This window comes from Vipera ursinii (genome assembly GCF_947247035.1).
Source record: "Vipera ursinii genome assembly, chromosome: 3".
Classification (NCBI taxonomy): domain Eukaryota; kingdom Metazoa; phylum Chordata; class Lepidosauria; order Squamata; family Viperidae; genus Vipera; species Vipera ursinii.
In genome coordinates, this window is record NC_139516.1 from 15,602,588 (window position 1) to 15,625,340 (window position 22,753).

Consider the following 22,753-nt stretch of genomic DNA (forward strand, 5'->3'; position numbering starts at 1 on the left):
CATTTCTTTGTCATCTTCTCCATGCTCACTTCCTATGCTTGTCCATCTTCTCAAGGTTCTTACTGGCATCAGGGGGGCTTTGATCTCCTGCATTCATGTATGATTTGTCTGCTAGTTTGAGCGCTTCATTCAGGTAGTTCTGCATAGAGGTCATCGCGGCGCAGATGGCAGCACTCCCAAATCCATGTGTGATCAGGCTGAAGTGTGTCAAACATCCCTGGATGCCAGGATCTAAGATAGGGCTTGGCCTCGCATTACCAAGAGGGGTTCGATCCTGAGTGAGAAGCTCCGTGAATTCTTTACAGATCTGTCTGGAAGAGGCAACAGGGAAGCAAATTAATTTTTAATGCTGCATTTCCACTGGACAAAGACAATGAAAGTGCGTCAGAAGGACTTTATCAATTTCCTCCCACTGAGATCCTCAGACATGTTTAAGAGATGTTTTAGTGTTTTCCTTAAATATGTTTTTAAAAAAAGTAATTTAAAAGACAATATTGTGTGAATTATTACCATGTTTTAAAATCCTCTTTTTCCCCTAGAAACTTACATTGCTTTTATGTCTCATTTTTTACAGATTAGACTAACTAGCTCAACAATGATTCGGACAGAAGATAATTATTTGTAGCTCAGGCTTGACTCTACTCAACAGTAATTAATACAGGCAGCCTGTAACCAACATTTATAACTTTGCACCTAATTTCAAAACTCCTCTGCATTAAATTAGTTCAGGCCTTGGTAAAACATATTAGTTCCTTCCTTCCAGCCGTTTATTCCAGGAGACAGACGGAGTGTTAAAAATAAGAGATAAAGAATAATAAAAGAGAGTGGATATTCCAACTCGCTATTTGCTTTAGCTTCATCAATTACAGGCCACATAAAGATTACTTGAATGAATAAGACCCACGACATGAGGGGGGGGGAAATTCTTCACCCATGTCTAATATTTCTCAGAGTAATGTTTCTCAATCTTAGCAATTCTTAAGATGTGTGAACTTCCACTGGGAAATGCTGGGAAATTCTGGGGGTTGAAGTCCACACATCCTGGAGTTGCTGGAGAGGAGAAAAACTGCTCCAAACTTTCCATTAGGAATCATTCCTGTAAAAGTATCTGAAGATAGCAGGCTTTTCAGCATGCAACATATTGCAGAAAAGATGCTGGGAATCTATTCCCAGTTTTTTTTAAAAAAAAAAAATCTGACCATGGGAATGCTCCAAAACCAAACTGGTTTAAGGGGAGGAGACTCCTTGGAAGTGGAAGACTCTTCCTGGTGGAGATAGAGGAACCTCCCTCCTCCATGTTTTTGGGGCTTTAACTGTACGGGCTCAGGAACCCAATTCTAGAGGTCATCCAGATGGCAGAAAGGCTTGTTATTCAGTCATTAGAAGACCCGTCCCCATGTTCCCTTCCAATTCTGCTATTTTGTATTGTATTCTGTATTTCTGTGGAGATACCTATGATCAGAGAGAAAACTATAATGGACACTTTGAAAGTGTAATGATTATAAGCTGCAGAATACAAAGCAAGGCCACAGCAGCAATTCTTAAAAAGAAGACGTATGTGATATGGGATGCTCATTGGTGCTTGGTGGAACCTCAAGATGGCAACCAGAGAGAGAGGGAGAGAGAGGGAGAGAAGGGGGAGGGAGGGAGGGGAGGGAGAAGGAGAAAGAACAGGCATCTTGAATTTAAGATATTCTCTCATCAACACTTCCTGAGTTCCTTTCTCAAGCACAAACCGAAAGACCCTCTTTGCTTTAGAATCACGGTTCCTGTTCCAGTACAGTTTTAGAACTAAAAACAGTTTTAAGCTTTTGCAGTTGCTTTCGGCTTGATCTTCTGTCTAGATTTGCTGTATTAAGCAATATAAAGCGAGCTGCAGCAGAATTTCCCCATCTGTGGTTTGCAAAAAATTATGGAAGAAGCAACAGGTGGAGGCTAATGGCTGAAATGGAGGCATCTACAGATATCAAACTACCCTTTGACCTAGAGCTCAAACTAGCTTGCAAACTTGCAAAAATAGCAGATAACTTGTTCAACATTCTTAAAATGCTTTGACTGTTTCTGTTTAAGTCTGAATACCCCACAGGTCTCATCTCTGCTCTAATGCAAAAAAGTCCACACTTTGAACCTGCACATATTCATTTTTGAAGATGCCTGCAAGCATTATTAAAATGAAATATTAAAATGAAAGGTGTTCCTGCCTTAAGCACTATTTTAAAAGGGCAACTTTTCTATAGCCACACAAACCCATTGAAAATAAGATCCCTAAGTCATACAGAGGTAGTCCTTGATTTTTAGTCCAGGCGGTAACAGGAAGTCATTAAATACAAAGAAGAATGTTCTTGTACAAGATAACAATAGCATTTAAGAATTATATACTCCTTTAAGGTGCTTTATAGGACTCTCCAAGTGGTTTACAGAGTCGGGATATTATCCCCAACAATCTAGGTCCTCTTTTTATCAACCTCAGAAGGATGGAAGGCTGAGTCAACCTTGAGTTGGTCAGGATCGAACTCCTGGCAATGGGCAGTGTTAAGACTGAAAAATTGCAATGCTGCATTTCTAACTAGTACGTCACCATGGCTCTTAAGATCCTAATGTATAATGCTAGTATCTAATTTAAATCCTGATTCTCTTCACTAAACTCTACAAGATGCATGTTTGTAAGGCAAGAAAAGAATCTGCATCTAGACTAAAGACCTCCAAGGTCTCTTCCAACTCTTTTATTACTATTACTATTACTATTATTACTATTACTTCTTCTTCTTCTTCTATTATTATTATAATTATTATTATTATTATTATTATTATTATTATTATTATTATTATTATTTATTTTCAACCTGCTTTCATGAAGTTTTGGGGAACAGACTCTCCAACTTCACTCCAACCAATTTTGGTTTCCTACCATTGAAGGTTAGAAACCCATGAAAACTGTATTGTAAGCTTAAAAACCAACTTAATGTGGCTTTAAAACGGAGAATGCAACCTTCTCATAATTAAAAATCCAGTCTGCCCACATTCACAATAAGCTCCAATCCAGCCTCTATTGTTCCTCACTCTTGATACCATTTCCACAGGAACTAATTAAGGGTCATCTTTTGCCTGCTCCTGTTGGTGGGTTTTATAGGTAGTCCTCAAGTTACAACCATCCCTTTAGTGACCATCTGAAGTTACAACCACACTGAACAAAGTAACTTATAACCAGTCCTGGCACTTAGGACCATTGCAGCATCCCCATAATCATGTGATCAAAATTTGGGAGCTTACAACCAGCATGTATTTATTCTGGTTGGAGTGTCCTGGAGTCATATGATCACCATCTGTGACCTTCCCAGCTGGTCTTCTGGCAAGCAAAGTCAAGGTGAAAGCTTAACAACTGCACGATTCACTTACCAACTGCAATGATTCACTTAAAGACCATGGTGAAAAAAAATGGTAAAATTGGGCATGACTTACTTAACAACTGACTTTTTAGCAATGGAAAATTTACAACTCAGTTGTGGTGGTAGGTTGAGGACTCCCTGTACTGAGGAAACACTGCTTGAGCCTTCTAAGCACTTTAAATATATTCTATAAATCTTACATATTGCTTTCCACTCAAATAAAGATACTTACTTTGCGGCAAGGAGCATATTTTTCCTGCTGGCCATCTCATTTCGGCCCAGATGGGGCCGGGTTAAATATTCAGCCACAGCTTTTGAGGGGAATTCAGTTTCACACACATAGCCAAAATCCCGGGCAAGATGGACTGCTTCCCCTGCAAGTGGACCACAGAAGGGGAAAAGAAGGAAAAAAAATCAAGAATTTGCTTATTAGATCACACCCACTTAAATAACTGTTTGCAGACAAACAGATGAACAATATTTGCCACTGTCATAACCAGCCCATATGTTTAACAAGATTATTTTTCTCCCCACCTTATAATTTATAACAGCACCATTCGAGCTAGGTTTTTTAAAAAGGGGAGCTACCTAAGAAAGCTCCTCTATTTGATGAGTAATATTATGATTTTAAGCTTTTCTCTGGATATCCAATAGTTGCAAAGAAACTAACTTCCCCAGAATAATGCTTTTCTGACAGGTGTTGCACATAGGACAGCCAATCAGTAAAACTGAAAACTTTGCTATTTGGGCATTAGGAAAATTAAAACCCCACACACATCTGGAAGAGACCAGGGTAGGAGAAGGAGGATTTAAAACAATAGGCAATATTATACTTTCATTATAAGTAAGGGTCAGGACCTTTACAAGATAATAGTCTAACTTGAAGTAGGTCACATTGAGTCCCACCATACAAATATTTCTCATCCTATAATGTCGTCTGCTCCAGTCTGTTGTTTTTGCAAAATGTGAAACAACTGCAAAAATATTTTCCTGGCAATAATTAGCATGAATTAGCACAAGTTCCAAGCAGCCAGGATATTTATAAGCGAAGCAGCAAATGAATTTCCACTGACTTCTCCTGCCTGTACGAGTGTCATCTCTCACAATGTCGGCAGTTTAAATCAAAACACGCTCAGCCCAAGTTTGAGGACATTCCCTTCAATATACTTAGGAAGGCAACTATTCGCTTTTTAATGGGTCTATATTTCACCCCGACAGCCCATTTGATAATGCAGTTCAGCAAAAACTGTGGGATGCAACTACTCTGCCTGTAAACATGCATGTTCTTCCTTGGAAATAATAACTGATTTACCCATGTGAATTTGTCATGTTGATGGCAGTAGCAAAGGTTGCCTACTGACATACACATGACAAATTTCACATCCAATTTTACACTTATTTTCAACAGAGGTAGGCCGTGTGCTAATTTAACCTTTCATTCCAAGTCTCCCAACTATCATACGGGAATTACAGGAAAGCCTGAGAGTCAAAAGGTTTGAAACATGAAACTCATTGCTTAGAAAATACATTCTGTTTCTAAACAGACATAACTATCATTAAATATTTTTTGTATTTAAAGATCCTCTATTTTTGTTTTTGGTTACAGCATCTCTCTTATCTTCCATCACCCATCAAAATAAAACAATATTAGAAGGGATCTTACAAGTCATTCAACTTACTTGCTGCACAAATATTCCTAACAACCAACCAGCCATTAGTACCTTCAGCCAAGGAAGACACTGCTCTTTTTTGCTGCCAACTGATCCTACAGTTTGAGGGTTCCTCCTAAGAGTTTTTTTAGCTGAAATCTGCTCCCTCTCCTTCTGTTTTTTCTCTACCTTCTGCAACAGCAGAGAACAAACCTTCTTCATCAGTGCAGTTCTGAAAACATTAATTTCTGGAATGATTGTATTCTGTGGTCAAGCTAAGCAAGATTCAGGTTGGTTAATATTTGGAGGAGACACTTCAGGAAAGACCTAAGATCTAGGCTAGATCCTAGATTCCCAGAAAGTAATAACATCTGCTACTGACAAGAAGACTGGGTGGTTGTATGCATGACGTCATGAGGAGTCAAGCTTGATTCAGAGATTTGATTTCACTCTGAAAGTTACTGGTGTAGAAGTATGTCCTCCTCGATTGAAACTGTTCTTATTAATATATTAAGGTTAATTTGTTAAGTGAAGATTTCGCTCTATTACTTGTATTCATATGACCATTTATAGTTCATTATTTTAGGGCAGAGGTCTTCAAACTTGGCAACTTTAAGACTTGTGGGCTTCAACTCCCAGAATTCCTCAGCCAGCCCTGGCTGTCTGAGGAATTCTGGAAGTTGAAGTCCACAAGTCTTAAAGTTGCCAAGTTTGAAGACCCCTGTTTTAGGGCATTGTAAGGGAGTTCTGAGTACTGCAGAGTTTAAAAAACCAAAAAGCAGAAAACACCAGACAATCCAGTTCATATTAAACGCAGCAATTTGCCATGCTGCAGATTTGGTATATGAAAGGAGACATATCAGTCCTAATCCCTTGTACAATAAGCTCATTGCACAATAAATATTTCTAATTTAATTTAACCTAATTTAATGGATTTTAAGGCTGCCCAACTCCAAAAAGGTTCTGGGCAGCTTACAATATTCATATATCTCTAGCTCATATGTAGTTTGTTTAGAATACATAAATGTTAGTTTTTGTTTTAAAAGGTGGTTTTAGAATTCCACTGACAAACTTGCATTGTTGCAATTTATCTTTCTGATTTAGCAATCCAAAATCTCTGGTTTAAGTTCTTCTCTATTTACTATTGCTTTGAACCCTTATCAGTCCTTGCCAATCTTTCTTCTCAGCTTTTTATAGGTTGTTTTTAGCTGTTTTACTCAGTGCAGTTTTATAAGGAATTCTTTAAGAAATCGGGCAATCAAATTCTTAGCTGCTTGTTAGCACACATGAAAGTATCCCGAGAAACACACTAATCAAAGGATGGAAATGTTCTTAGATTCATGCAAAGGACGAGAAAGACAAACTGATTCTCTGAATCAGCCATTTCTGCAGAAAATATCTATCCTCATCTACCCATAATGAAACAAACAATAATCATTTAACTGGAGTCAGACTGACAAACATGGGAAAGGTAAAAAAAAATAACTGGCAATGTTAATGGGAAGGAGAAGAGAGATATTCAAAGCTTCTGATCACATCTAAAGTGAGACATCTCTGAAACTTCAATGAACAAATTTCACCCTAATCTACCATTATTATGCCATGCTGAGGGAAAAGGGAGAGGTTTCCAAGCTGAGCCATGCTGGCTCAGGAATTCTGGGAGTTGAAGTCCACAAGTCATAAAAGAGCCAAGGTTGCCTACACCTGATCTAGCTACAAAAAGCATTTTGGAATAATAAAAAAGAGGCCACCAGGGTGCAGAATTGGAAAGTGCCATTTAGACGTTCAAGTCCAACCTCTTTACAGGTAGTCCCCGACTTACAACTATTTGTTTAATGTTTGATAGCACTGAAAAAAAGTGACTCATGGCCATTTCTCACAGCATCCCCCATGGTCACATGATCAAAATCTGGACGCTTGACAACTGGTTCATATTTATGATGGCTGCAGCCTCCCGGGGTCACTTGATCACCTTTTGTGACCTTCTGACAAGCAAAGTCAATAGAGAAGCCAGATAGATGTAACAACCACGTTACACCTGATCCACTTAACAACTGTGGTAAGAAAGGTCATAAAATAGGGCAAAACTCACTTAACAACTCTTAAGTGAGCTCAGTTGTGATCATAAGTCAAGGCTACTTGTATTCAGGCAGAACTTTAGACTGAAACATCTCCAGCCTGCCCAAACTCTATTTTAATAAGAAGCCCGTTGCCTCTCATGGATCCAAAGCTGAACAGCTCTTACCACAAGGACATTTTCATCTCCTTCAAGACCATTATTCTGAGTCCTGCCCATATTTCTGAAGACTTATCCTTTCGGAAGACAACTTGATTGGCGAACACAAATTGCACGCTTTGCCCTTTAACCCAGAAAAGGCTTTAGGAGAGAAGACCAACTGACCTTCCACCAACGATGTAAGTAATGTCACATTTGCAGCTTTCCTTCTGCCCGCAGGTAGGTTCAAGCCAATTTTGTCCAGCTTCTCCCTTAGTGAGCGGCCCCCATTTTTAGATTTGGCTCTGCGGATGAGGGAGAGAGGGATGGGCGGTGTTTAGATGCATCGTTGAAGAGGTCACATTTTGAAGCAATTGGGACATGCAAGTTGCTGACATTCAATACACTTCTGCCGATGGGGGGGAGGGAAGAGAGGATTGTGACAAGAGCTGACCTACTTTTGACTGTTCCATCACATGAACATCAGAAGGCAAGATGAAAGGGGAAGGGGGAGGAAGAGAAGGATACGCTTTGCCTCTGCGTTTACACTATCAAGCATCATTACAATCATGATGACCGACATAACGAAAATTAAAACCTTTTACAAACACAAAGAGCATCAAAACAAACTTTGTTGTGGATATTAAATGCAGCCTTGTTTTTTTTAAAATCTAGGATGTAAAGTCCACTGTACTTCCACTACTACAAATGGGTGGAGAGAATTGGGCACATTCCCCAATTCCTGAAAATTAGGCTGTATATTAGCAATTCTATAAAGCGGTGTTTCTCAGTCTCAGTAACTTAAGCATGCTGGCTAGAATTCTGGGAGTTGGAAGTCCACCTACCTTAAAGTTGCGAGGTTGTGTTTTAAAGCACAGTAAACAATTCTGACGAATTGCTGAACAGAACTGCTTAATGTGAACGTTATATTAAAAGGTAGGGTGGATATGAATCCTTCCACACACAGAACAAGCTTTGAGTTCAAGAACTGGTAGCTCATAGTTCATAATCTTGATGAAGCATCACACAATCTGAATTCAGTTTCAACCCAGAATTTATTTTTTAAAAAAGAGCCGAAATTGCTTATATACTCAGGTAAGAGACTGAAATCTCAAACATTCTTCCTCATTATGGTGAGATGGATTGCGTTCATGTTATGGTAATTCCCACATTTGTTTCCCTATACATTTATTAATTAGGAGATACAACTACTAGGTCAATTTGTATTCTTCTCTTGTGGTGATGTGTTTCTTTATTTGAATAATGCCTATTAAAAAGCAACCATAAATTAATATAAAGCACATGGCTTTCAACTTAAGAGTAAACACTGGGTTCTGAGTGACAGTGCACTCAAGACAAAAAAAAGTACATTCTATTAATCTGCATTAAATATCATTAAAGGAGGTGCTTACTTAAGACTTTCCCTATCTTCCTATGTCAAAAATTTGGGGCATTGCCTGAAAGCCCTGGGCACTCCCACTTTAAAGAAGGTGTGCTTGGAATCTCACCTTTTCTTGGGATCACTTCCCCAAGATCTGTTGGCAGCATAGTCCTGTGATTACTTGGGTGGGGAATGAGTAGCTGATTACATATACTCAATTTCTACTGACCCCTCTAGACCTAAAAAGTATTAGTTATGCTCAGTGTTTGGATGGAATAATACTAGCATATCTCAGTGTTGTAAACTAGATAGAATGATAAAATTGGAACCATTTGCAAGGTTGCAGCATACAAGATTTATTCAAGCCTATACACAAGAATCCAGTCACCTAGAGCTCAACATTCAATTGACACTATATAAGGGTCAACGGAATTCAAGTGGGGCTGTACTTGGATCTCTTGTGGCAACACAAAGATTCTAAACTGATGATGCATTTAACTCCACCCCACAACTCTGCTTGTTGTTCTCCTACAAGTGGCAGCCAATTGCTTCCACACTGTTGCAGAAAAAAATAACATGGGCACGGCCAAGAAATCCCCATGATTTAAACTTAACTGAAGAACAACTTTTCTTTGTCCTTCAAAATTACAGCTGGTAGCTTCTGAATGTGAGCCTCAGCAATTCTACTTTCGGCAGCCCCATCAACGTTCAAACAGGCAATAAACATCCTATGGGATGATGACGATGAGCTTCACCTGTCCATTTCTGAACCTCAAAACACCCTGGAATAAATCAGACTTGGCTATGTTTTTCTCAATCGACGTATTAATTTGGAAATGGTGTTGTTCTAAAATAATCCATGTATTTCTCTTCACACCTTTTTAACATTAGACTGCAGTGGGTAAACCAGTGCAAGACCTGACTTCCTATTCAATTATTTCTTTTTTGCAATGTTAGGGTGGGGGGTGGGGGTGGGATAGAGAGAGTCTGTTAACAGGAAAAGAGAACGCACAATAAAATCCTGTTATGGCACTTTTCAATTCTGGAAAGGCAAAAGGGTGTCAAGGAGGGGGGGGAAAGAGTGTGAAGGCAAGAGGCTTCAAAATAAACTCTATTAGGATGCAGCGTTTTATCTCCTGTTTGCAAGATTCACAACCAGAGGAGACAAGAAGCTATTCTGTTCCACAGGCCACTCAGTTCTGCAGGACATAAGGAAACCCCTTTGACAGGACATGATTTGACCCAGGAGGGGTGGGGAGAGGAGAGATGGCCGAGGAATGATGTGCTTACCTTCGGAGGACTCCTCCCAGCAGAGACGCATTCAGACATTCAGGAGGAGATAATCTTCGCTGAACCTCAGCCACCGTCACTTTGTATTTCGATGTTGAACTGAGGAGAGAAAGCCGTCCAGGGACAGAGCAGAACACTTCGTTGGGATTGATCACTACACCCAGAAGTCCATCTTTCTGGCAAGGGAGACCTAATGCATTGTTTTTCGTTAGTGAAATGGGACCTGGAGAGCCAAAATATATAAAAACAAACAAACTACGATGGAGTGTTTCTCCTGTTTTTTTTTCTTTTCTTTTCTGGGAAGTCTAAACGTTTAACATAAGGATGCCTGAGGAAATATCTCCCACAACCCAACGTCCTGATGAGCTGGACTTTATTTACCATAATCCCCACTCATTTTATGTCTGATAGCTAGAGATTATGGTATCTGAAGACTTATAGGCACCAGGTTGAATAAGGTTGCCTTCCACAATGAATCCAATTTTTTTTCTAAACAATTAAAGAGCATTCCTGGCCTTACGTGAAAAAGGCAGACAAGGATCCACATATGACTTGAAGACACCTGAGGCAGTTATATAAAAAGATTGTTCTTTTATTATTTAACAAAGTATTAGGACTCCATTGCTTAAGTGCCTTCCCAATTGTGCTGATATAATCTATTGTTCTAGCAATTAAGAACAATAGTCTACAATTCAGCCAAGAATTTTTTTTAAATAAGATCCTCTTTTTGTCCTGAAATCCATAGACCATGGATAAAATGCAGACAAGACTATAAATTTTTTCGAAGCTAACAATTAATTATGTGACAAAATTGCTGTCATATTACTGCATACTGCAGAACTGCAACAGGGGCAGCTAATAAATTTGGTAATAATAATAATAAAATGTTCTTGAGTTCATTCCATTTAAGAAATGAATGCTTCCCCCCCCCCCTGACTTTAGTTCCTTGGAGTGGCATCTTGACTTTATGAAAATTGAAACACAGAAAATACAAATCAGCATTTGTATTTGTCTTCAAAGTATGCTCAACTGGCAGTTACATTCTGACTGAAACCTGAGCTCTTCTCCGGGAATATTTTGAGTTGGAGCGGGCAGGAGAAGAAAGGGTTAAAGCGCTAAGCCAGACACTTTTTATTTATCAAAGGAGTAAGATTTTTGAAAAGCAGGTGAAACAGACAGCAGAAAAAATGTTATACTATGAGCTAATTCTCCAATCAGCTATGAGTTTGACAACAAAACATTTCTGGTTCTTCTCAGACACATTTTCCCTCCTGTCACTTTTAAGTTACAGACAAAATCATCCTTTGATTTATATATTTATTCTAAAAACTTTAGCGGTGTGTGAATTGTGCAAAAAGAGACCTCTCTTTTTAAAAGAAAAGGGTGCTCGAGAGAGAGAGAGAGAGAGAGAGAGAGAGAGAGAGAGAGAGAGAGAGAGAGGGCGGGCCAAGGCCAAAGTTGCAGCAGGAACATTTCTTTGTTGATTTGCAAAAAAGAGAGATCACTATCCTGAAAGAAATATTTCTATTGTTCTTGAGTTTTCATTTCTCTCCCAACCTCTTAGATGAAGGATTTTTTTCCTTCTAAGACATCTATAACTACCAAGGAATGGATAATAACAAAACAGCAAATTTTAACAAACAGAACTCATTCTCCAAAATTGCACATTGTATATTGTAACCCAGAACATAACATCCAAGGTGCTACAATGTCTTCAGAAGGAAACTTAACCCAGTTTAAATCTGTTGTATTAAGTCAAAATCTAGGGTGTAGATACTTTTTTAAAATGTAGATTTGTAAAATATTTGTTTATAAGTATTCATGATGATCATATCCACACCATCTTTTCAGAAGTGTCTCTCTGTGTGTGTGTGTACACACAGAGACACAGTCACAAACACACACATAAAGAACTTGATGGCTGGGGGGAGGGGGGAGAATCTTACATTTTTATACTTTAGTTGTTTGTTGTTGTTTTAAACAAAGTGTCTTTTCAAAAAGGAACGTAAGGGCAAATCTGAAACTCCTAAAAAAGTTTATGAGTGAAAATACCATCCTATAAAAGACAAAAGAAAACAAACCAGCAGAATGTAAACTTACTGACCTTTTCTAATGACTGTCTGGTCATGCATTAATAAGTGCTGATCTTCCACATTCTGGAGAGAGAATGTGAAATTTTTTTTAAGAATACAGTTGTGGAATACAATTTGTGCCCGCTTCCCCACCCAATATACAAACATATTTCATTAACATATTCCCCTAGTTGGTTTTAGCAAGACACAAAACTTAATAGCAAAAAAATTTAATGGACATCTAAACAGGCCAACCCAACCAACAAAAATTAACCTGCTTGAAATCATACTGAGATTAGTGGGATGTACAATCATACAAAGTTCCAGTGCCTGTCAATTTATTATTCAGGGAAGCAAGCCAGTGGCTTTACTTTTCAGTAAACATGCTGCCTACATTCCTGCGCATACTTAGAATCATGATCTACTGACTTCAAAAGTTCTGACTGCATTCATGGATCTACTTAAATCCCCAGGTAAACAAATGAGGAAGTTCATTCACGACTGAGGTATTTAGGATGCTGGTGTGCACAAACACAGAATCTGTGGCTCTCCATTTCCAAAGCGCAATGATCATAACTCAGAACATTTTCAAGCTGACCTCAAAATAGTTCAGGGAAAGTGGTACATATCATGTTAAGCTAGCATATGGTTGGCCTGCTTGAGACCAGGTGTGATGTGTGAATATATCCCCAACACCAACTGTGATTTACAAATGACAAGGGAAGGGATCACACACCTAATGGCGAAATTAATCAGGAAGCTGAGCACTGTGGTTGAATTACACCAACATCTGAGCAGTTGGGCTTTATCTGTGGTCTACAGGTAGTTCTTGTCTTACAACCGCAATTGAGCCCCAAAATTTCTGTTGCTAAGCAAGACATTTGTTGAGTGAACTTTGGCCCATTTCATGACCTTTCTTGCCACATTTGTTAAGTGAATCACTACAGTTAAGTTAGTGACACGGTTGTTAAAGTGAATCTGGCTTCCCCATTGAATTTGCTTGTCAAAAGGTCACAAAGGGGATCACATGTCCCCAGGACACTGCAACCGTCATAAGTATGAGTCAGTTGACAAGCCTCTGATCACATGACCACTGGGATGCCACAACGGTCACGTGAAAAACAGTCCGAAGTCACTTTTTTCAGTGTCACTGTAACTTAATCATAATCATAATAGTAAAGTTGGAAGGTCATCTAGTCCAACCCCCTGCTCAGGCAAGAAACCCTATACCAGGGGTCTTCAAACTTGGCACTTTTATGACTTGTGGACTTCAACTCCCAGAATTCCTCAGCCAGCCATGCAGCATGGCTGGCTGAGGAATTCTGGGAGTTGAAGTCCACAAGTCATAAAAGGCTCAAGTTTGAAGACCCCTGCCCTATACCATTTCAGACAAATGGCTGTCCAGTAAATGAACTGTTGTAAATTGAGGACTACCCATATTTATTTTCAGAGAATTATTCTAGGTGACCTGAGCTAGTCCGGTGTAGAGGTTAAAACATCAGATTAAAAATTGGGGGACCAGGAGTTCCAACCTTGCCTTAGGGCACAAAACCAGTTGGGCGACCTTGAGCTGCTCATTTTCTCTCAGTCTTGGGGAAAAAGACAATGGCAGACCACTTGTGAAAATCCCTGTCATGAAAACCGCAGGGACCTCTCAATGCAATCATCAGGAGTCAAAACCTGACTCACAGGGACACACACACACAAAAATGACCAAACCATGAAATGAAAGACCAACAATTTTGGGAGCAAGCTACAGAACTACTACAAGACTATTAGAATCTCATTCTTTGAGATTGAGCAAAAGAACACCTTGTTAACAATGCAAGCCTTCTATCCCACTGGTTGAAATCTGCCATCAGTGAGGCAGTTCTATTTTGGAGCCACATCTGAATAAATGGACTCACTTAGCTAACATCCCTTCCGGCATGGAGGATTTCTGTACAAATGAAATGAACCACTTTGGCTTTTTGGTTGACCAAGAAGGCAGGATGAAAATGGAAATAAAAAATAAAAAATAAAAATGCTCTTTGCTATTGCCTTCCCCAACTGATGGGTTTCCAAATATGGAATGCTATTGGCCATCATTGGCCGAGAACTGATTAAGAACAGCTGGAGAACATCAGGTTGGAGAAAGCAATGTTAGCACATCAAGCTCTGTTCCTTGGAATGACAAAGCAGAGGCAGCAAGGTAGGATTGTTCAATAATAGGATTGCACAGGGTATGAAGCAATGGAGGAAAGACAGATTCTCACACCTCTGTGTTTGTGCAATGCCTCTTTCATGCCCAAGTGATACACTTCAGGGTGAAGTAATGATCAGTTTAAAACTTGATTCACCCATACCTGGCTTCTCAGATTTTCATACATAAGGAAAATAAGCACATGTGGCTGAACAAAACCATCCATTCTACCAGCATTTTCTCAGTGAACAGAAAATGCTTGCAACCCTTTCCACTTCCTTGAAATTTTATGAGCATAAAATTCTCAGAATGGATCCTCTGTGTTGACCAACCCCACCCTTTATTTTAGATTTAACGTTACTGCAGTGGCTGTATACATCTTCATGTATTAATCTGTTCACTCATGAAGGCAAAATTAGTGGATGAACCCGAACACAAATGATATATATAATCAAGTGCTAAACAATTAAGTAAAAACACCAGCAACTATTTTCTCAAAGTTGAGGGCATAATGCTCAACTCTGGGCAAGGTTCAGAGGGACTCGGGATCTCTTGTTGAACTGGGAATTCCAACCTCTCCCAATACAACTGGTCCTCAACTTACAACTATACAACTGAGCTAAAAAATTCTGTTGCTAAGTGAGTTTTGACCCATTTTACAAACTTTCTTGCCAGTTGTTAAGTGAATCACTGCAGCTGTTAAATTAGTTAACATGGTTAAGCGAATCGGGGCCCCCGCTGACTTTGCTTGTCAGAAGGTCGCAAAAGGCAATCACATGACCCGGGGACGCCGTGACCGTCATAAACATGAACCAGTAGCCAAGCATCTGAAGGCATCAAAGCATCTTTGATCACATGACCATGGGGATGCTGCAAAGGTCGTAAGTGGGGGAAATGGACATAAGTCACTTTTTTTTCAGTTCCATTGTAACTTCAAACAGTCACTAAACTAATGGTTGTAATTCGAGGACTACCTGTAAAGGTTTCTTTAGTAAGATAGCCCAAGTTTGCCCAGCAAAAGTTGACAAAGAATATTTGTAGCTCAGGGTTGAAATAAGGGGTCCTTGGTGCTCTCTGAGCTTGGGTCGTTTTCTTGCAGATGTTTCATTACCCAGACTAAGTAACATTAGCAGCACTGATGAGGTTACCTAATTTGGGTAATGAAATGTCTGCAAAGTAAAACAACCAAGCTAAGAGAGCACACCAAGGACCCCCCCCCCCACAATTAACAAAAGCTGCTGTACCATCCTCCCCATTCACGGCATTTAATTTTGACCCCAGAATTGTTACCTGAACCTCTTCCATCTGGTGGGCCATGTCATGCAGTCCTAAGTTCTCTGCCAGGCTGGAAGCATCGAGCCCATGGCCGTGGGGCAGGAGCAGCTCAGATCGCCTGTAGGTGTCCCTTCTTGTCCCAAGGGAGCCGCTTTCCAGAGCTGGGAGATGAGGCACCAAGCCTGATCGGGCGTGGTGGGATAAACCGGAAGGGTCTTGGTTGCTTTGACGGCTTGGCCAGCTGGTTTGCTGCTGGCTGGGAGGTGGTGGTGGTGGCGGCTGATGAAGTGGATTGATAGAAAAAGGATCCCCGAGATGTGAGTAAGGATCACTGGACTGGGAGTAAGGCAAAGGCTGGTAGGGGGGAGGGAAGTAAGGTGGCTGGAAATCAGAGGTCCCCGAATGGGAAAGAGGGGGAGCTGGGCTGTAGAGGTGCTGGCTGACAGCGGAGAGGTGAGGCAACCTGGGATTCCCGTTGCTGCTTCCATCGTGCCGGTCCTGAGAAGAAACCACATGAAACCCAGTTAGTGAAATTCTCAAACTGGAGGAAGACCTGCAAACTGCTGCCATGCACTGTTTGATGGGCGACACTGGGAAGTTAAGCCCCATTGGTCTCTTTCTTTCTTTCTTTCTTTCTTTCTTTCTTTCTTTTCTTTCTTTCTTTTTCTTTCCTTCTTTCTCTCTCTCTCTCTCTCTCTCTCTCTCTCTCTTCCTTTCTCTCTTGCTCAGGAATATTACTACCCAAGTGTTTATTTAGCTGCAACCTTCAAGCACTCCAACTGGAAGTAGCCTCCAATATGACAAAAACAATTACTCTGCAGTTCATGAGATTGGACTGCAGAACTATGACCTCACACTTTCAACTAATTCCTGTATTTTCCCCTTAAAATAAGTGCATTTGCTTTGGATTAAACAGTTTAAATAAAGGCAGCTCCCTAATACTGCTTGGGATGGGGATTTGTAATCAAGTGCGGCAGAGCTCAATTAATTAGACTCATGAACCTGCTGTTTTAAGCTTAAACGCAACAAATTGCAAACCAATTAACACCAAGTTTTATTTTCAGCTAATATATTTTGGGGCCAGTCAAGTGGGGAAAAAATAACTAATACCTCATACACAAACATAATAACAAACCACCCTCTGTAATAAATGGGGGGGGGGCAATTTGCAGCATTGTTTGTTTGATTTATTGATTTACAAGTCATACTGATCACCTATCTCATATGATGACTCTAGGCAGTTCACTAATTTATTAAATGGAGATGCTACCTGACTCCCAGTGGTTTACAATTGTTAAAACATTTTAAAAACACAGGATATATAAAAAAATATGTGAAACCAGCACAAGAGAAAGGCACAAAGATTGCAAAGAAAATAAAGCCCATTAGAGCTGAAAGCAAAAAGGAGGCATCAATTCTCCTTTCTAAAGATTCTAGGCAAACAGCCAGGCTTTTAAGGTCCTTTAAAATCCTAGCAGAATGGAAGTCCTTTAAATTTTATTCCAGAGAATGAGATCCCGAGCATCTCACTCCAGTGAGCAGATACTGCTATAGAGAATGCAGGATCCTGGGATCCCGATATGTGGCCCTCAATCACTGGCAGCTATTCAGAACTGTACATATATTATCCTGAAATATTTGGCTTACAATCTAACCATATACTTGATTAATCAGAATTAAGTACCATAGTGCTCAAAAACTTCAATTAACTTTGCCACTGATTCTACAGACACTGGGTTCAAATCTCGGTCTCCCTCCCAAAATATATTCACAACTTCAAGTTGTTGTGCTTTTTTAATGAAATGCTATCAGTTCTTAATGTACCACGAATTTACAAAATTATGCATCTAAATAACAACCATCCCTTTTGTCCACTTATTGCTGCATGAAACACCAAACACCCTTTCAGCAATAGAAAAGTTAATTAACTCATTAGCCAGAATACATGACATGGAGCTATATAAGGATTCCTCTGTTTGTGTCTGTGTAATTTACTAATATTAATAGTGTAGTGATAGTCTACCAGCATTCAGAGGATTCCTTTTAAAAAATAAGGCATGCACTATGAAACCCAACCTGTTGGATTGTACTTCAAGGCTACTGCAGGTTACCAATCACTGATTACTGAATTAGTTAAAACTAAGTGTTAAAACTAGCATAACATCTCAATGCTGGAGCACTGGGAATTATACAGCTTCTTTCTTTCCTTAAAAAAAACAGGGAAATCAATCAAAAGAAAATAGGAGGTAAGAGGGAAAAATGCTTCTAACAGATCAACTATAGGGCAAGTGGGCAGGTTTAAGGTTGCTATGGATGAGTGATGTTGGAAGTCCCCATTCCCGAGATTGCAGGTTGTCCAAGTGGATGTCAACCTAGAGAAAGTCCGAAAGAAGTTTAAATTAACTACTCTATTTTCTTTGGATAGGAAAGGTCTCTTTCCTCTCCTCCCCACCAAATAAATTTGGTTTATCTTCTACCCCTCAGACTAGTCTTAAGTCTTCCTATCCTGGCACTGGGCAGCCAGCTCTAGAGGCCCAGAAGTTTTGTTAAAGAGGCCAGGATTCCTAGGGGTAAAATTCAGCCAACCAGTCTCAGCCATATTTAGACTTATGCTGCAATTAAGGTTCTCTGACTTGTTAATTTAATTCCACTAAAGATGTTAAAACAAAGAAAAAAGTAATTTGCAGCCCAACAAGGATGAGCTGATCTGCTTACTTTTTTTAAACCAGGGGTGCTTCTTCATCCTGGTGAGGTGATTTCTCAGTCTCCTTGCACCTTTAATTATTAAATATTAAAGATTTGTCTCTATACTGATTCTCAGCCTTGTTTTCAACTATATTAAATCTGATTCCAGATCTTTAATTTTTCTTTTTTCTTTTTTGTTTTCCATCATGCATCCTCCCTTGCCAGGGCTTTTTTCCCCCTGTAATCCCTAAAAAAATGAATTTAAGATCAAAAAGGGATCCCCCAATTTACCTGAGGTTGCAACCTTGTACCCAATTCACTTAGCAAGGAGCTCTACCAAACCTATTGGCTTACTCCCAACACTGTAGAAATCAGAAATGTTCCTTGCTCAGCCTGTGAAATCCTCAAGTGTCTAAATGCAAACAGAAGCACAACAGTTAACTGATTTAACCCTCCTTGTGAGTTTGCATTGAACCATAAACTGATCAAACGTGTGTTAGATTCACACTCACACATGTTAAACCATAAAAAACTAATCAACTAATGTTCTACAAATGCATCTGGCATGTCCGTTTATCTTTTTGGGTAAACGTGCTGTGCCAATACAATCACTGCGATCTTAAAATATATATTCCTAATCAAGCAAAAGGCTCATCATTTCGTTGGAAAATATACCTTGGAGGAGAATTACTCAAGACACAGTGGTTGCCAGAACACAATGGGCTAATCTTGCTTACTCAAACCGTATAGTTTGCCTCGGCTACGCACTTCTCTATTTGTCTACATTCACACAATGCATTCACCCACTACCCAGTTAGTCACATTTCAACTAAGGCTGTTGTGTAATCTCAGCACTTTTAAGAGTCACCTGGACTCTTCATTTTCCCATTGCAAGGAAGAGGACTGCAAGCTGGTTTGGGTTTTTCAAATAAGGAGAGGTAAGGGCATTTAGGAAAGGGGGGGGCATCCCAGTTACCATTTCTGCTTGAGCCAAAAAATCTCCCCTTATGGCTGTTATCTGATCCTTCAAAACAAGTTGCAGGAAATCGGCCCGTTTAATCAAGACCCACCTGGGGAGGGAGGGGGGGTGTTTCGTGGAAGACATTATAAAAAATATGTAGTCAAATGCAGGTGACTTAAATAAATTACTTGGGTGGGGAGAAACATTCTAAACAAAACGGAGGGAGGGCGGGGAGGGCAAGGCCAGGCTTAAGCTGCAATCAAGAAAGCTTTTCTATTGCAGAGCAATCGATACCGATTAACTCCCGAATTCTTTTTTTTCTTCTTCTTCTTCACAAGGCTTAAACGCCCATTCACCGGGAAAAAAAGAGGAAGATCGATGCTTTTGTTCACAAAAGCGGAATTTTGGAAAGTCCTGTCCATCCTAGGCACGCCCCTTCCCCAGCAGGAGTCGGGTCAGGGCTTGTCAAGCTAGCAAGCAAGCAAGCTAGCTAGCAAGCAAGCTAGCTGGCTAGCAAGCAAGCAGGCTAGCAAGCAAGCAAGCTAGCAAGCAAGCAAGCTAGCAAGCTAGCAAGCAAGCTAGCAAGCAAGCTAGCAAGCAAGCTAGCAAGCAAGCAAGCTAGCAAGCAAGCTAGCAAGCAAGCTAGCAAGCTAGCAAGCAAGCTAGCAAGCTAGCAAGCAAGCAAGCTAGCAAGCAAGCAAGCTAGCAAGCAAGCAAGCTAGCAAGCAAGCAAGCTAGCAAGCAAGCTAGCAAGCAAGCAAGCTAGCAAGCAAGCAAGCTAGCAAGCAAGCAAGCTAGCAAGCAAGCAAGCTAGCAAGCAAGCAAGCTAGCAAGCTAGCAAGCAAGCTGAGCACAAGAGGTAAAGTAGTCCAAGGGAAAACAAGCCTGGCCAGGATTTCCAAACCCTCCGGCACCCCTTTCCCGAGGTGTGCTTGGTGCTACAGTTAAAAGGCGCCGTGGGGAGGGCTCCGGTGCCCTTCGGACGTGCCAAGATCGTCCACTTCTTCTTGCCCTTCCCGAGGCCTCTTTTTTTTCCCCCTCTTCCTGCCCTTCCCCGTGGCCGGAACCAGTCCAACAGGCTGGAGCGTTGGCTTCGGAGGCTCCGCTCGTCCGGGCCCTCGCTTCCACCCCACCCCACTCCCCGCCCCGCCGCGTGGGAGGACTGGAAGCCCTGCGCGCACCTCGGCCTCGAAGCGTGCAAAAAAAAAAAGTTTGCCTGGATTTCCCGCGGGGCGAGATTGGGAGGTTGGGGGGGGGGAATGGTGGCGTGGAGAGAGCAGGCAGGGATTAATCATTTCCGCTCCTGGGCAAAAGCCAGGCTTTTTTTTTATTTTTCTTCCTCCTTTCCCCCCCCCCCTACCTCGCGAGGGAAAAGTTTCCAAAGAAGGAAACAAGATTTCCTTTTTTTCTTTTAAGGGACCGGGGGTAGGTTGGGTGGGGGGGGGGTGGTTGTTGTTGTTATAAATCCTTTTACGGGTTAAAAGCCCCCCGTCGAGTTCAAGGGCAGTTCTTTCCGAGCGCGCTAGGCCGGCTGCGTTCGCACGAGACGCGGGTTAACGCGGTTGTTGCAATTAACCTCGGTTTTCGAGCAAGCAGCTTCATTCAGGCGGGACTCCGCGGCAAATGAAAGCGAACGCTTAATTGATTTAATAATAAGCCTGGCATCGTCTGGGACGCGCGCACCCGGGGGATCTTTTTTTTTTTTAAGATTTAAGGTGTTTTTTTTTAAGATTTAAGGTTTTTATAAGCAGCGTTTCCCAACCTTAGGAACTTGAAGATGCGTGGACTTCAACTCCCAGAATTCCCCAGCCAGCATAGCTGGCTGGGGAATTCTGGGAGTTGAAGTCCACGCATCTTCAAGTTCCTAAGGTTGGGAAACGCTGTTTTATAGGAACGCAGCCCGCCAGGTTTGCACGGCTTTAAAACGATCGCCACCTAAGCCTGGTCTAGGGAGAAGGAAGGATTAATTTAGGATTTCTGCATGCTCTTTCCCGCGTTTTCGCAATCTTAAGGAAAGACGATAAAAAACAGGCCGGCCAGTCTACAAAAGTTGCACCCCGGGGTCTTTGGACGCGAGATGGATCCGAAGGATGCTACTGGGGGGGGGGGAGAGTCGTTATCCACCTCTGGGGATACAACGCAAAAAGCCAAAGGAAAACTTTTTTTTACTTTGGGAGGAAATGAAGCAGCTATTTAAATGTGGACCAAGCTGCTTTCAAGGGCGACTCGGAAGCCGCTTTTGAGCGGATGACGGCGGGGATGCCAGTGAAATCCTGTAACTCCCCTCTAAAGTGAAGTCCGGCTGAAACTTTTTTTTTTTTAAAAAAAGCCTTATTCTGACATCAGGGGCCCTCTAAAAACTTGTACAAGGAGCAAGAAAGTGGCAGAAGCCCAACAGGACGTCGAGAGCACCCCCCCACCGCCACAGCTTTGAAAAGAGGAAAAAAAATAATAATAATAACCGAACCCTTTTTTTCAACACGTGGGAAAAGAGCGCATCCGATTTAGGTTCTGTATTGCATCATGATTTGGACGCAGCGCGGGCATCGCTTTAATAGATTAACCTAATTAAAAGCAGAAAACACATTTCAGCGATCTGATGCATACTTTAAAAAAAGTTACGTGCCCGGGGGTAAGGCTCATTCGATTTCCCCGGGACTTATTTACGAGTACCCGATTGGACCGTAAGGTTTTCCTTAAAACTAGACCTTGAATTCAGCGTGCTTAGGACTAGCACCTTAAATTATTTATTTACTAAGTCAAGCCCGACGAATGTCAAGAAAACCCCATCATACCGTATCGAACACACAAGCCCGTGACGCAGCGCTCCTAGAAGCCGACTACTATACTCCTTACAACCTGGAGCAACGTTTTACCTTCCCATAACTCGGTTTAACTCGGGGGAATCGTCCACTAAACTCGCTTTGATCTGTCCCGCTCCCCTAACTTCTGCACGGACGCGAACGCAAAGCCAATAACCGAAAGCAGCAACGAGGAAACAACCCGCCCCCCGTCTGATCAATGAGGACTAGCCACATTCACAGTCTTAACCTCTCACCTCGCAATCTTCTTCGTACTTGACATTGTCTGCTAGTTTCCACAACATGGCGTCCAGTATTCCCCAAAATTATAAAAATAAAATAAAAAAAATAATAAGTAAAATCAATTCTATAAGGATATGAAACCCGAAGGGCGGGGAGGTAAAGCACCCCAGCCTTAAAGTATGGTAAATCCAAGGAGGCAGCTGGAGAAAGTAGAACTCTCTCCCCAACCTTCAAGGAGCTGCTTTAAGGAAAGGCATAGAAACAAAATAGCGGGGGAGAGAGAGAGAGAGAGAGTCCGCCCGAGAATTTAATCACTGAAGTTCTTTTCCCATCCCGCCACCCTTAATGGCCACCTTATTAGAATAGCTCCTCCCCAGGGAGGGCCCAGGACAAGGCGGCTTTCCCCTGACAGGCGGCGCAAAGCTTAGCCAATGGGGAAGTTAGCGTGAGCCTGAGAAAGCCCGCCCCGCTCGCGCTCTGGCCTTTGGAGCCTTTCCAAAGCGCGCAAGCGCGCGCGCGCGCCTGGGAAAGCGCCAGCCTGCCCGAAGGCTACTCACACGCATGGCTAGCAACGGGGCGGGGAAAGCGCTCGATGCGCGCACGCAACCCGGCT

At 41.4% G+C, this 22,753-nt stretch overlaps 1 protein-coding gene across 1 annotated transcript; it reads right to left on the reverse strand.

The window, feature by feature from the left end:
- Window positions 1–25: 25 nt before the first annotated feature.
- Window positions 26–22,446, reverse strand: TFAP2C (transcription factor AP-2 gamma; the record flags this gene model as incomplete). Its single annotated transcript, XM_083357436.1, has 7 exons — window positions 22,155–22,446; window positions 15,466–15,948; window positions 12,026–12,077; window positions 9,922–10,144; window positions 7,437–7,555; window positions 3,619–3,760; window positions 26–311 (listed from the first exon to the last, which is right to left on the reverse strand). The coding sequence occupies exons 1-7, from the start codon at window positions 22,200–22,202 to the stop codon at window positions 26–28; spliced, it is 1,353 nt and encodes a 450-aa protein (XP_083213562.1). The 5' UTR covers window positions 22,203–22,446.
- Window positions 22,447–22,753: the final 307 nt, after the last annotated feature.